This window comes from Podarcis pityusensis, assembly GCF_964106645.2.
Source record: "Podarcis pityusensis genome assembly, chromosome: 5".
Taxonomy (NCBI): domain Eukaryota; kingdom Metazoa; phylum Chordata; class Lepidosauria; order Squamata; family Lacertidae; genus Podarcis; species Podarcis pityusensis.
Genome location: NC_138032.1, coordinates 28,156,901 through 28,172,889, shown reverse-complemented (window position 1 = coordinate 28,172,889; position 15,989 = coordinate 28,156,901). Strand labels below are relative to the sequence as shown.

The following is a 15,989-nucleotide window of genomic DNA, read 5'->3' as shown; positions in this document are numbered from 1 at the left end:
CATGTTGCCTGGATTTTGAATTATTAGATACCTTGCATCCAGCATGTGACCGGGTTTTCATTAATGGAGTTGTGGTGCACAGCTCAATGGCTTCTGGCTCATGGAAGATCACTGTGGGGAGAGGTTCCTTCCGAAGGGTTAAGACATTTAGCTTAGTCTTCAACATGGTCTGAAAGTGCTAAATGAAAACAGAATAAAAAAAGACAGAAGATTTTATTTTATTTTGCAGAATTTATGTGTTTAAATTCAAGACAATGAACGTGAAGGTCAATATTTCTACCTGACTTGTTCTAATGATCTGTGCAGTGACATGGAAACAATGCTGGAAGGAATGAAAACTGCTTTAAGTTCATGTAAAAATCCAAGATAGGGAGGTTTGAAATATATGCTTTTCTTTTTCATTTTTCAAATTACAAATGAAGAGAGAGAGGAAGAGAGAAAATACATAACACAGGACATTGAAAAGACTGGTTTGGATCCAAACCTACTCTTGTGAAAGTAGAATGCTCTTGAGCTCATGGAAGGTAGCCCTCTGATTTCCATCAATTCCCCCTTTCCTCTGTAACTTCTATGCCATATCTTACATTGTTATGCCATATCTTACATTTCTGGGGCCACAGAAAGCTTTAGTGAGGAGGAAGGGACAGGAAAACCAGACTAACTCCATTGGTAGCTCTGCAAAGAGACTCTGCCATTTCCTTGTTTCCTTCCTTCTGAGGTGATTCCACTAAACAGCTGAGCAGCCCTTCCAATGACCTCCCCCATCCCTACCCCACGCCACTCCTCTGATCAGCGGGAAATAGTTCACTAGTGGGGGAAATAGGCCTGAGAAGACTGGGGACTAGGGAGAGGTTAGCAAGCCAAACAGGAAAGCCCTGTAAGGCTGCCTCTGGTCCCAAAACTGGGAGCTTCCCACCTCTATCTATGGTCTATATGTATATTTGTAGATAAATCAAATATTTCAAAATACCATATGTCTCCAGCAAGCACTCTTCCAAAAGGAAGTCAAGCTCAAGATTTTTACCACCCATGGTAGTGGTCAAGGCCAGATTTAGGTTTGATGAGGCCCTAAGCTACTGAAGGTAATGGGTCCAGCTGTCCTTTATCAACAACAAATTGTTGCTGTTTTTTGTGTTGAATTATATGCTACATGGTAATTTATGGACCTTATAGGTATCTAAAGCCATTTGCACATAAATAAAACCGTAGATTCTGGCGTATAAGATGACTTTTTAACCCCAGAAAAGAGGTTAAATAGTTGGGGGTCACGGAGCAGAGCCCGCCCACTGCGGCGGCGGCTCTGAAGCAGCTGCAGCCGGTGGCGGGCTCCGCTCCACACCAGGCGGCTTTCTCCCGGCACGGAGCTGCCCAGCGTATTAGGCAACTGGGCTTATAAGATGAACGCCCAAATTGCAGCTGCCAATTTGGGGGGTTGTCTAATACACCCAGTCGCCTAATACGCCGGCATGTACGGTATGTATTTTATCAACGTAATTGTTGAACTGAAATACAGTTAAGAAGAAGTATCCAGATTTTTTTCTTTTAATTTTTTTTGGGGGGCCCCAAGAGAGTGGGGCCCTAAGCTATAGCTTGTTTAGCTTATACATAAATCCGGCACTGGCAGTGGTAAGCACATAACATTATGCATTCTCAGGTTCACTTTCTCCAAGAATTCCCACCATTCAAAAGGGCCTTTAAACTACCAGTCCATCACCAATCAACACTTTATTACGGTCACAGACCAGCATAAGGAAGGAGGGGTACAGTCATTTAAAATCTACTTTTAAAAAACCACTAAAATGAGTTAAAACAGAAAATATATATAAACGTCCATAAGAATCCAAAAGAAGCAAAGAAAGTCTAAAAGAAGGGTTAGGAACATCAGACAAGAGTGAAAGAGAGCAAAAGGCTAGTATATATAAGACCACAGCTATCAGTCTACAGAGCACTCCAATATGAGTGCTCATTATATCTAGTTTGTGGCACAGGGCATCAAAGGCATGCTGCGTGTCTGAGTGCCCATGCAATCTACCTGCACTGAATAACTCTCCACAGAATATACAGTTCAACGTGCAATATGTGCATTTCACTAAAAGCAATGCAGCCCCAGCAGGCAGCATCCACACTTTGGTGTGCATTCAAGTTTAAGCCTACAAACTACACGGTTATATCTTTTTTCGGTGTCCCCCATCTATTTTTGTTTTATGTAATCACAGATGTCCCATGGATGCTTTATTTACAAAAGCCATGTAATAAGAATTCTTTATACAAATTTCATGAGAAGTTCTCAGCAACTTTAGCATACTTTACATAAACACAATATTGGTGACCCTGGCAAAACAGTATGAAAAGTTCTTGAATGAAAAGTTAACCACAGACCAAAATAAATAAAGCTATCATAATGGTAAGTGGTTACACACTTGAAAAACCATAAACATGAAAAGTGTGCATAAGTAATAGCTGCTTTGCCATCCTACTCATGTATCATGCTACAGATTCTACAATATTTGCTTACTGTTTGTGCAAGCAGTTCAGTTTCCCAAAAACCTCCACAAAAGTAAGAAAATGATTAAGGTTGATGTTAATCCAATACACTGAAATTAGTTCGAAGATATTTCCCATCAAACTTTCAAGTCAGCAGTTGGTACTAAATTCTTTCCTTGTCACACATTTTGCTTGCCATCCTTTTCTCATACACTAGGCTTGTTCTGATCTTAACTTATATGTCCAGACCAGACCTAATTTTGGTAGTGATTCATAAGACTGAGAGCAGCCTTTGCCAGAGCCAGGCTGCATAACTGCTAATATAATCTTCTCTCATCTTCCCAATTTTAAACTAGAAAAATTATATGGAAGAAGATTCGGAAGCAAACAAGCACATTTATATTATCAGTTAGTCCCTTGTTGAACTCCATGTGCTTGACAAAAACATTTCTATTTCAGCAGGCATTTTTAAGCAAGCTTTCTGTTTTATTATGATTTTAATTGATTTTGCCCATTGAATGATTTTTGTAATCTTATGAACACTGCTTAAAAACTTCAGTGATCATGCGGTATAAAAAACAGTTGTTGATTATTCTTTCTAGCAGTGCTGAAGGCGTATGTGCACCTTAGACATTTTGTATGGTGAGAGCATATGCACCTATGACCAGTGCCAGTACCAGGCTATTTTGCACCCTAGGCAAGGCACATAAACACCCAAAATGCTAACATAAGTTTTCAAAAACATTTTCTGTGAGGAGTAAATTGGGCAGATGGGACACTGTCACAGTACACATGATGCACATACATTATATGCTACCTGAAATACATAGTTGAGGAAATAATTACTAATTATTATTATTATTATTATTATTATTATTATTATACCCCACCCATCTGGCTGTGTTTCCCCAGTCACTCAAGGCAGCTTATAGCACATAAAAAATGGTAAAACATTAGACATTGAAAATTTCCCGACACAGGGTTGCCTTCAGATGTCTTCTAAACGTCAGATAGTTGGTTTATTTCCTTGACATCTGATGGGAGGACGTTCCACATGGTGGGTGCCACCGAGAAGGCCCTCTGCCTGGTTCCCTGTAACCTAACTTCTCGCAGTGAGAAAACTGCCAGAAGGCCCTTGGAGCTGGACCTCGGTGTCCGGGCTGAAAGATGAGGGTGGAAACGCTCCTTCAGGTATACTGGACCAAGCTCATTTAGGGCTTTAAAGGTCAGCACCAGAACTTTGAATTGTGCTTGGAAATGTACTGGGAGCCAACATAGGTCTTTCAGGACATGTGTTATATGTCCTCAGTGGCCACTCCCAATTACCAGAATGGGCAAGGATCAAGGAGACAAGTAGTCAGTTTCACTCATCCAAGCAGCCTGTCTACATCCTCAGAGATAACAGATTGGAACTGATCCCATGCAACTTGACTAGACAGGACTCTAGCACTCTCCTGCCCTGGTCCTGCTACCACAGTGAAGTCTACCTCTTTCCGAATCTGAGTGACTTTATCTGAAAAAAACTGCAAAATCATTGCAGGAGATCTTGGGGTCCTCACCAGGCCCCAGTGGTGGAGGTGGTTCCATTATTAGACTGCTACCTAAAAGAGTCTCCTGCTGCTGCTTTCTGCAGATGCAATAGAGGTGGTGAAGAAGGTCCTCTTCACCATCACTATCACCAATTGCTGGCTTGACGTTCAGCTCTAAACCGTGTTCAGTCCGATTCAGAGTGAGTTTTCTGCCACCAGAAACGGGCATACACCTGCTCCTCCAATCCAGGAAGAAAAGCAGCAGCTGCTCAGCATTAGTATAAACCAGGCAGATGTCTGGGATTTGAAACATGAATATTAACTTATTTTGTAGGTTACTACCCACAGCAAATGTGTTGACTTTAATTCTGACTTTGAAAAGTTGTCCATTTACCTTGATAGTCAATGATAAAGTAATCACCAGTTCAACAGAATGTTTACATAATATGTACATTTTTTAAATTACGTAGCGTTTCATCTTCCTCACGTTATCGACTCAGCCAGATCACATTTCACATACTTTGGTCTTTTGCTACTACTTTGATATGTAACTATTAGCCCCAATATCACAGCCAAATATATTTAGAAGGCAAACTGTTCCAACCAATACAGTCTTGCACAATGTTATAAAGCCACAAATGAAGACAGGTAATATGTTGTAGAGATAAGTATAGCCAATTAGAGAAGAGACCTATTTGTATAGCTATGCTTACTTTTCAGCTATATAGCTTCATCTTGGCAGACTGGCCAAGGCAACCATGGCACAACCTTATTTAGGGAGGGGAAAGGAAGAGGGAGATGCTTTCTGAGGAGATTAGGGAGGCAGAGCTGCCAAGCTACTCCATATAAACACTAAAATGGAGTCTGAGGTGTCTTCCAGCTTCCACAGAAAAAGAGAGACCAGCTTCTTAAGAAAACTAGCTGTTAATTCAGGATGTAAAACTACTGAAAACCAGCCTCTCATCAAAGTTAAAGCCATCTCCCCGCCCCACATACTCCCATTAGAAAGTAGATTTCCTTTATGGTCTTTATGGATTTTAGATGCATCATCCATATTTTCTTGGATGCCTTAATTTTAATCCCTCAGATCACCATCAGAATTTGGGTCAGGGGGGTAGAAGCAGGTTTCTACTATTGTATTACTTTTCTATAGATTTTGGCAATAATCTAAAGTAGTGAGTTAATCTTAAACAAGCCCAAGATCTGGTGCAGCACATGTTGCAAGATACATATGCTTTTGTATCACTCAGGAACAATAACTACAACTCTATCAAATTCAATGAAATGTTGGAGTGTAAAGTTGCCCAACAAAGTCTGATTGTCTTGAAATATACATGCTTTTCCAAAGTGTTTCTGTAAATCCTCTAAACATGCATATAGAAAGATTACTGGATCAGATCTTTTACCATACAGAGTCATGAATCTCTCAGAACTAGTGAGCAAAAAGTTGGGGGAAAGAGATAGACTAATGCAAAAGAAGTTTCATGTTATGTGGAGTTCTGGCCCAGGGAGAATATCAATTTCATATTTTCTCAGCTACAAGCATTACGTAACATTGATTTAATTTTCAACTATTTTATTTCAGCATTTATAGTATCAGCTGAGAACAACCACATCTGATTATCAGGGCGGGGGGAAATTATCAATGAAGTTGCTATTGAAAACAAATGCAAATGAACTGTTTTCTTCAAAGCTTCTTCATGCATCTCTTACTAGTCATCACAAAGTAAAACCATCACTTTTTCAAGCATGGGGAAATGAAATTATATTGACTATCTAGGTTCAAGGAAGAACAGACTTCATTTGTTTTAAAGCCCCATGCTTCTAAAATGGTCTAATATTTGCCTGATGCAAAGGTCCAAATAGCTTAAATAAGTATGCGATCAGCTTAAATAAGTATGCAAAACTTTGGGTAAATAATGTAAAATAAAAATGAGTGCCCAACTATGTTTTACTTCTTGTGCCATACAAGTTTCAATTGCACAGCATACGTACAGCACTCACATTGGTACTTCTTGGAACTGGGTTGTGGGAATAGTGCATGAAGATGAATAGGTCCTTATTTAAAGCGATGGCTTAAACCTTAAGCATTAGCAGCTCTGGAAGACAGACCACCTCAGCTCCAGAAAACAATTTGTGGAATTCTGCTGGTGACTTTGAAAAACCATCTAAAAATGGAGGTAGCATTGTGAAGCATAGAGGGATAAAGAAAATGTTAACAGGCTAGTCAAGATTACAGTTTCTCAGAAGCCTCCCAAAGAAGCCAAATTAGGAAATCACGCAGAGATCAAATAACTCTAGCTAACATAGATGTAAGGCTACATCTCTGTTAAGTCTAGGGACAAGTTGTGCTATATGATGCTGCAAGATATGCTTGGGTGTCTGAAAACCTGCTGAGGGAAGAGTAGTTCCTAACAGCTGGGGCTGTATTGTATTATATTAGGAGGGTCTTTTTCTATAAAGAAATTCACTGGCTAGGATCCAGAGTCAGAGAAAAGATAAAAGAAGAGAAAGAAACTGACAGCACAAGAAGTTGAGCATTCTCAAAGTCATCTGCTCTCCAAGCCACTGAGAAAAATAAAATAACAACATCCTGGTAAACTCAGGTGAAGGCTATGGTTCAATGAGTGAGAACATGAGCTTATGGTACTGCGTGTTGCAGATAAGTGTTTAATAGTTATTGTACTTGTTTCAAAATCATTAAAAATGTGTTAAAAAAATAATGTTTTATGATCCTGGACTTCAAAGAAACTAAAAGTTTGGGTGGGCGAGTGGTGTAACTTGTATTTGTCCCTGTCACCAAGTGTCCCAACTTCCCCTTTTCAAGGAATGATGCATTAACTTGAAGAATCAAAGGACTAGAGGAAATTGCACCAGGAGCTCCTGCACAGAAGACCATTCTGCCAACACCTCCCTGACCTGAGGTCACATTGCCACTCACTTACTCTAGTCCCAAAATGCTGATGGGACCAATGTCTTCCCCATGCCTTAAGAGTATCAAACTGCTGAAACAAGCAAGGCCTAATTAACCAGAAGCACCTCATCCGCTGGGGTGGAGGGTGGAACTAACCACCCAGACTGAGCTGTAGACTTATTTAAATCTTAGTCTGAGTTTATCTATTTCTGAAGTGCAACTAGTGAAAGGTCCACTCCAAGTTCGAACTCTGAGAGGGGAGTTTGGAAGCCCATAGAAACACCTTTGTTAAATCAATTATTATGAATGCCCTTACAAGGCTGTATCTCAGCCAACACAGCACACCTTGGAGAACCAGTGTGCAGTAGTGATTACAGTGTCAAACTAGGACCTGGAAGACCAGGGTACAAATCCCCACTCAGCCATGAAGGTCACACCTTGGACCAGTCACTGTCTCTCAGCCTAACCTACCCCATAGGGTTTTTGTAGGGATTAAATGAGGGCAGGGAGACCCATGTACACCAGGTCCTTGAGCTCCCTGGAGAATTGGTGGGATATAGGTGCAATAAATAAATAATAAGGTCCTTTCTCGTTAAATGAACCAACGCTGCAACCCTTTTCCTCAGATGAGTCTCTTAAAATGCTGCAAAATTCAGTTGTTCCAGGGAGGCAACACTCTTGCCGCTCCATGGTGTTGGATTCCACCTTGCAGCCCTTCTGTCCCCCTAGCAGTTGTAGCACTTTAAGCAGACACAGCAAAGTCTTTTAACACAAACCTTGAAAGGTTTGTGGCAAGTACCATGACAGAAGTGCCAGAAATCATGGAACATTCATTGCTGTGAATGCACAAACAAAACATGGTGGGCATTTATTGAGTTATGTGATAAATACAATCTACCTTCGACTTGCATACCTCTGATCACCCACTGCCATTTCTGGATATTCAAGAGACAGCTAGTAGGAAGACAGAACAAAAGTATCTTAAAGTGGATTTTTAAAAAATGCTCTCTTAACTGTATTTTGTTGACTTTTCCAAACACCACAAACCATCAACTCTCCAGAATACTACGACCTGTCCACATTTGTCTCTTCACCAGGTACTTGTGGGAAGGAACTTGCTGCTAAAAGCAAACAAGGCTAGGCAACTCTGAACTCTCTGGAAATAATTTCACTTATTTTGGGAAGGGGGTATCAAAAGAAAGATACACAAGTAACAGGCAAAATTGGAGCAGGTGAAGGGAAATGGAATAGAGCGGCTAGAACACTGAACATCAGCAAGCCAGGCTGCTACATTCTGTTACAGGTTCCACACATTTTGTGAATTTGTATACCATTCTTCAGCAAAATGGGTCTTGGAGGAGTTTCACTGCTGTACTTGAATGAATCATATACAGTGGACCTTCCGGATACAAATCAAATTCATTCCGGGGGTCCGTCCGCAACCCGAAAAGTCCGTGGGCAGAGGCACCACTTCTACGCATGCGCGCATGGCAAAACCCGGAAGTATACACTTCCATGTTTGCCACGCTTGTAACAAGAAAGTTATGTATCCAGAGCAGTACATAACTAAAGGGTTCACTGTACAGGAAATGTCCCAATACCTATAGCAAAGGAAATGGCCAGCATAACATGAACATTTAAGAAAGGATTGCAGGGCCTGGGAAGCTGTATACCTGTGAGCCTCACTTAATTGATGGAAAGCATTTTAAAGGCCTGAATGCTAAATATAGAATGTGATCTGCTTCCAGGTTTCCCATGGGCATCTTTCAGGCTGGGAGAAAACAGGCATGCCTGAATAGACCTTTGCTCTGATGCAGCAGAGCAGCTCTTATACACTTTGAAATGAAAGTTTTTTTATAAGAAGTTGTTTCTGGTAAGTGGCCCACTAACAGCCTCTAGAAATTACTGCAGCAATAACCTCAAACATTATTATTTTTATTTTATCCATAAGTACTATTAATGAGTCCAGTTCAAAGGTCCAAATCAATGGACAGGCTTCCATTCATTTCAGCATGTTTTAAAATTAAGCTCTCAATACTATGAGTAGAATCTAGACTAGAAGGGACAGTCTGATGCCTCTGGATGCTGGCCTGCTCAAATATAGTGGATGTATTAAAACTGGCTCCAGAATGTCTCGTCTTTGGCACCGAAAGAAGAAAGTATTTCATAGTTAGCCAATTTACTTCAGAGCACTGCCTGTGCATCTAATATCCTTACCCCCTGTCCTCATCTAGGCTACGGAAATGTTGTCTAGATGGTTTGCCAAAGTTATACATATTTGAAAACCATTCAAATCTCGACATACTCCAGGAACCATCAGCTTAGTAAGTGCGGAAACAGTATTTACAGGACAGCCATATAGGAAAAAACAAGTTGTGCTTCATTTCCAATCTGTACATAGCTGTTCCAATCAGTAAAGCACGTCTCTGATGTAACCATTTACTGGCAAGTGAGCTGCAAAACTCTGCAAAATCGTCACTGATAAGGACTTTATATATAGAGTTACAACTGCATCAGGGTTTCATGATTATGCCAACCACATAAGGGGTTTTCTACATATATTCCTGAAATAACCAATTTCCTGGAATGTGCTGCCCCCATTGCTTACTGGCTCACATAGCCATAGCTCCTGGATATAGAATAAAATATTTCTGCCCTGGAAGACTTCCAAGTTGCTTTAATGAAATTTGCAGTTCATAATCTTTTTAAAAGTTTATGATAATTTATTAGTTAATAAACTTCAAAGCTGATATCTTCACTGTGGTTCTGGAATACTGCTTTAGTAGCCAAATCCATACTGGGCTTTCTAAAATGCTAGGATTCTTAACAGCTAGATTTTAAAATGCAGCTTTAATCATCTACAATATGCAAGGGTACATGTTCATAATTATTCCTTATGGGCTGAGAAACAAAAAGATAGAAAACCCATGTTTATATGTGAGCAGCAGCAACTTATAATTTGGACAGACTGAGTAAAAGAAAGTGCTGTTTATTAAAACCATAAACTTAGCTGCAACCAGTTCTTTCACACACACAACCAATACAGCTTATTTAGCTCAGGAATTGTCTCAGTTCAGTTTAAACTGTCCATTCAGCAATTCTGAGAATGTTTCACAATACTATGGGCTCACTTATTCATAAACAAATCATTAACATTCTTGACATAAATCCATAGTTTGCAGCAATTCCCAGCTATGATCATGTTTTACTACATTTGCTTGGCCCTTTATGAATGGCAGTTTTGTTTGATATAAACCATCTTCAAGGAACAAGACCACAAATTATGTATTGTGAGAAAGTGGTCGGTGTGAACAGCTTGCACACAAACAACGGCCTCATTATCAAGGGTGGAAGATGCCAGGAAGTTCTCCTGCTCAAGTTACCTCTTCTGTGCACTTCACACTTCCCCACTCAATCCAAATGGGGTCATATAAGAGAACATCCCTGTGGCAGTCCTTACAGTTCAACTGCTAAAATCCCAAGTATACTCTGTGATATTATCATGGCAAACTTTCTGAATTGAGTTATACTTTGGATTAAAGGATCAATGAACACAATTTCCATGTGTACTCTTTCTTCTTCTTAATTTTACTACCTAAAGATCTCTCACAAGAAAAAATGGCAAAGATCTCAAAAACCAAGTAGCATGCTGCCATAATATCAAAACTTCCCACATCTTTAAACAGAGGAGATCCTGTTCTTTTCTCCACTTCTAGGCATCTCTGGGACCTCCCCTTTGCTGCCTTTCCTTCTTCTGTGTTTTGGTCATGAGTGGGGCATTTTCCGGGAAGTGTGGGAACTGGTGTAATGTGCTTTTCATAGATTAGAATGCAAAACAAACAAACTAAACCCTTTAAAATAAAAAGTTACTTCACCTATTGTACAAAAAGGTAGTTTGAACCCAGTCATAGTAACTCCAAGTTTCAATGTTCAGTTTAAATGGCCATTTCTCAACTACTTAAAAATAACAGAGTGTTGAATAATACTGTTTGTAAATGAAAAACATACATATCTAGTAGACTGATTAGATGGTTTGAGATAGAACCTATCCAGCAAAGAAATATTTAGCTCAGTAAAATAATAAATTCAGGGTCTTTGAGAAAAGCACTTGCCTAAACAAATGTTATACTATTAAGACTTCTTCCTGAAAAAGCACTCTTGTGTATTTTCTGATTTTAATAGCCTCTCCATTAGGGATATAAGAAGGCATCATTTTCCTTTCCACCATTTATTCATCGCATGCAGCACTGTTTTGTTCCACCCAAAACTGCATAATTCATCTTACTGCCTGCTGTGGCAGAATTACTAACTTACATAATTTACGTAACTAATTATGTAAACTACATAAGTTACGCTGTCATTACATTACGTTATTCCACCCCATTCATTTCAATGCAAAGGAAACACAATGCAAATTGGGAGGTGGATAGAAATGGAATCAATTGCGAATCATTTACATACTGCAAACAACAGCAGCAGCAAATACCAATCATATTCACTGGATTGATTTCTGTTCTGGACATGGAACAAACAAACAAACATGGCCATTTCTGTTTCCATTTCAGTTTTCGTTGGAATTCTCCAATCTCCATAGTCAGCACTGGTGTAGCAAGGCTACTTACAAACTGTTAGGGAAAATGGTTTTTTGAGCACCCCTTTCAAAAGTGTTATAAATGTTATAAAGTCTACTTCCACCCCAACACAAAGCTCCTCCCAGTCTAGCCATCCACACATTTGTGTGGAGGTCTGAGGCAGGGGAGCATTCGCACATAGACCTCTACAAGTAGTGCCTCCCTCCAGTTTTAGAAAGATGTCACTAGACACTTACCATGCTGACTAGGGCTGATGGGAGTTGGAGTCCAACAACATTTGGAGGGCCAGTGGCTCCCCATTGTTGTTCTACAACCCTGCACAAACACCTCCACAGCTCAAGCATGGATGACAGGGATGGGGCTACTTTCTTCACTTGTTACCCCTTCACGTAAATAAAGAGTGAAAGGGACCAGTGTGCGCACATTTCTAAATGCAAATCTACAGTGGCGAAAGGAAATCTGCCTTTTCCCTTTCATTCTTTTAGCATGTAATTAAAAAGGAGGCACAACAGAGCTTGGCTGCTCCATTTTCTCTCCCAGCTTCTGTTTAAGAAGCAGTCTACATATGAAGTTAAGATGCCCATAATGCTTCCTTCCATCCTATCCCTATGTTCTAATAAAGGCTGAAGGGAAATACACTGTAAATATTTATTTTTCTCACAGATGTACTGAATACAAGCAGAGTCTTTAAAAGGAGAGGATGTGATCCAGTGCCAGCTCAAGCCAGTACAAAGACACTGATTGACTTCAACAGACTCAAATTAAACTTTAGAAACACCATGACTTCCTCCAACAGAAGCCATTTTCACATCTTCTATTCATTGAGTTCTGTGGTGCCTTTCTGCATTCCTAAGGCCTCTACCACCCTCAAAGCAAATAAATAGCAGACATCGGGGGGGAAACATGTACTTATTGATATGAATTTACTAATTACAATGGAATGCCAAAGTTTACCATATTTCATAGTAGCCCACTGCATGTGTGTGCAGGCATGCACACATGTTGGGCAAAGAGAGGAGTCTTGCCAGATGTTGGGTAAGACTCGTTTTGGTTTCAATATGCACATGAGCAGCAGTTTTTCCAAACCTTTTATGGGTGTGGCAGAAGGTCCATATGTACTCAGCCCAGAAAATCCTGTAGGCATCCCATATTCAGAGCACATCATGACAGCATCAGCCAGATGTTTTTCCCCCTCCTAAAGTTAACCTATTTTTTCATCTTTACATATAAATTAACACATGCAAGTTTGGACCATTGACTCATGCCCCAAGTTTTTTTAACTTCCTAGCAACACCCCTGCATGCAATCTTTTTGTTCTTCCATTCACATTAGCCACAATTAAGCCAGGAAGTCTCTAATTAACTGTAGTCTCCCATTTTGTTCAAACCAGGAAAAGCTTCATAACAAGCCAGGATACTAAGCCAATTTCAAACCATGGTTCTAGGTCTAGCAATACTGTGCATGCCCAACACTGTACTGCACTCCACAGAATATATGATAAGCTGCTGAGAATTCATGTCCCCATGCCTTTAAGATCTGTTTCAGATGCTATGAAGATTCATCACCAGTGAAATTAAATCACTTCATATCCAGCTGGGGGCAGTTCTCCAGGGGAACTTGCATATCTCCTCCTGTGCTTAGCTGTGCAAGCTCAAATCAATTTCTGTGCAACTTTTGAAAGCATAGGAGCTCTCTCAATGTCTGGATTTTCCATCTTTCAATAAACTGTCTTTAATCTTTTCTGCTTGATATGATTGAAACTGTTCCTTAGTTTAAGATCAAGTCATCTCTAAGGCTTTTCTTAAGAGAGACCTCTAGATGTTTAGTTATATCCCACTTTTCCTTGAATGAGCTTGGTTCTTTCCCAACCATTTTATATCCTCAACCACTCTGTGAAATAGGCTAGGGTGAAATAGAATGTCTAAGCCAAAATCACACAGTGAGTTCTGCAGCTGAGCGGTGATCTTAAGCTTACTCCTAGTCCAACATCAACTGCTATGCTGCACTGGCTCTCGTTATTAATTTCTTGTTCAGCTTTCAGACAGCCATCTTCTCCAGTGCCTTCAGTAAGATAGATAGGTTTATTTCAGACATCACCTGGTTTGGAGAACCAAGAGCATGCCTCAAACTTATATGCTTTCTCCTTGTCTCTCATTTGCCAATTTTCTGCTTTGCCAGCATCTTAAATTGTTGTGACATCTTAATCAGAATCTGCATCTGATCTAAGTCTGCATCTATATTTGAACTGTTTTTAGAAGTTTTATCATTTGGTACAACTTTTATCAGGCATTCTGGGGATGGCACTAACCAGTGCTGTTCCTAAACCAAGGCCTGTAAATCCATTCCAAACATTAAAAATAGAATAGGATGTAATAAAATGAGAGACAGAAAGAAGGAAGTCAAAAGTAAAGTAATAGATAAGGATTCTGTGCCTGCTAACATTCCCCCCCTCCCCATTCTACTGTACAACAATGTTTTTCCCCCCAAACCTGTCATATTTTATTACTTTCCTGACTGATGTTATAAGAGAGCTCTTCAGAAATTTTGAAGAGAGAACACTACTATATTATACTTGGACAAAATTCACCATGCCATGTAACTGCAAAGACTATATCTTAGCTTTCCTTAGAAGCTGGTTATTTCTTGAGCGGCAGAGCTATTGTGTTCTGCTTCAATCCTCTCCATAGACATGTGGTACCTATTACAGATTTTATAAGAAAATAAGAGCATGCAGAGGGAAAAGCCAATCCTGCTCAGGCTTTTGTGCTAGAGAATAGCCATTCCAAACCATTGGTGCAGCAGACATTCCTTGGTAATTTTCATTTTCTGATTATATGGTTCTCTGTCGATGCACGGTAATAAGCACTTAGGCTACCCTCTGGATAAAACTTCATACATTAAAAACTAGGCAGGAGCTCCTGCTATGTCCTTGAAAGTCAGGGAGTACTCATTTCAAATAAATGTATTAATTGAAAGCTTTAGTGGCTGTAGCTGCACTGTACTGGATGTTATAGTATCAGCTAATGGGCTATTCCAGCAAATGTGAAAAAACAAAAAGAAATCTCAGAAACCAAATGGTTGCTTGTGCTGCTAAAGAAATTTGTACTGGTGGTTGTTTTTAACTTGCCTTCTTTTCTAGGGCATTTTCAGTATAGTTCAACTGGGAGATGCTGTGTTGAGTTATTGATGCAGCCAGGGCCAGTGTTCTGTGTCATCAAAGAGAACTTTGCACATTGCCTCAAAGACTGCTAGGGTTGGACCCAGGCTTGGTCAACTTTAGAACAGAACCAATAAAATCAACATAAGTTAGTCCAATTGCCTTCAATGGGTCTACCCTAAGCATTATTAAGTCTGGATCAAACCTCAAATATTTAGGAAAGAATACAAGACCTACTAGAATTCTACCTGCAGAGCCAGAACAAGCGTTATAATTCTGCATGAGAGTTTCTCCACATGGAGCAATTGATCCCCTAAGATTTAGAGTTCTGAAAATCTAGGAGAGGAGCAAAGAGCATTAATTAATACAGTGGTACCTCGGGTTACATATGCTTCAGGTTACATACGCTTCAGGTTACAGGCTCCGCTAACCCAGAAATAGTACCTCTGGTTAAGAACTTTGCTTCAGGATGAGAACAGAAATCGTGCTCCGGCAGCACGGCAGCAGCAGGAGGCTCCATTAGCTAAAGTGGTGCTTCAGGTTAAGAACAGTTTCAGGTTAAGAACGGACCTCCGGAATGAACTAAGTACTTAACCCGAGGTACCACTGTAATGCAATATTGCAAATTCCAGCTACATCTCTCAGCCACATATCTAGATACCGTATAATATATTGACAAGCAATGACAATATGCAAGACCAGCATGTAGTACATGCTATTATAATATATTCCATTCTTCAGATAGGCATGTGCATATTCCAGCAGGGACTCCAGGGAATCTGAACATCACAAGAGAAGAGTGGAGAAACTAGTGTAAGCTCCTTTTCTGAAATATTTTATATGAATTTTCCCTTGGAAAATGTATCCATATTGTGTGATGTGAAAGGATTGGTCATCTATTTTAACCTATTTCAGTACTTTTTAACACAATGAATAACTCTTATGTTTGTGTAATCTTCTGGAGGAGCAAATTCTGGATAACAGCCATTTATTTCAGTGGGATTGATTTTGCTCTAGCAAAACCAACATTAACATTTGAACTATTCATATACAAGAGGCCAGGGTTTATTCCCGAGTGACCACAACCACATCCACAACTCAGTTGATAACATTTTAATTCAGTTAGTAATTGCTGCCGAAACTTTAGTTTCATTCAACATAAGCTTTTCCAATGCCAAGCCACACTCGCTTAGTTTATCTTGGAAAGCTTCAGATATGCCAAAAGCCTCAAACCATAACAGAGAAACAAAAGGTCAGTCTATTACTCTCCAGACAAACAGAAGAAACTCTAGAGCAAGAAAAGTTGGAGATAC

At 39.8% G+C, this 15,989-nt stretch overlaps 1 protein-coding gene across 1 annotated transcript in view; it reads right to left on the bottom strand.

Annotated features, from left to right (window-relative positions):
- Positions 1–15,989, bottom strand: part of PID1 (phosphotyrosine interaction domain containing 1) — a 100,915-nt gene that overhangs the window by 68,669 nt on the left and 16,257 nt on the right. The window contains exon 2 of the mRNA XM_081007015.1: positions 32–178. Within this exon, the coding sequence (XP_080863141.1) occupies positions 32–178 (147 nt within the window). The remainder of the gene's footprint in view (positions 1–31; positions 179–15,989) is intronic.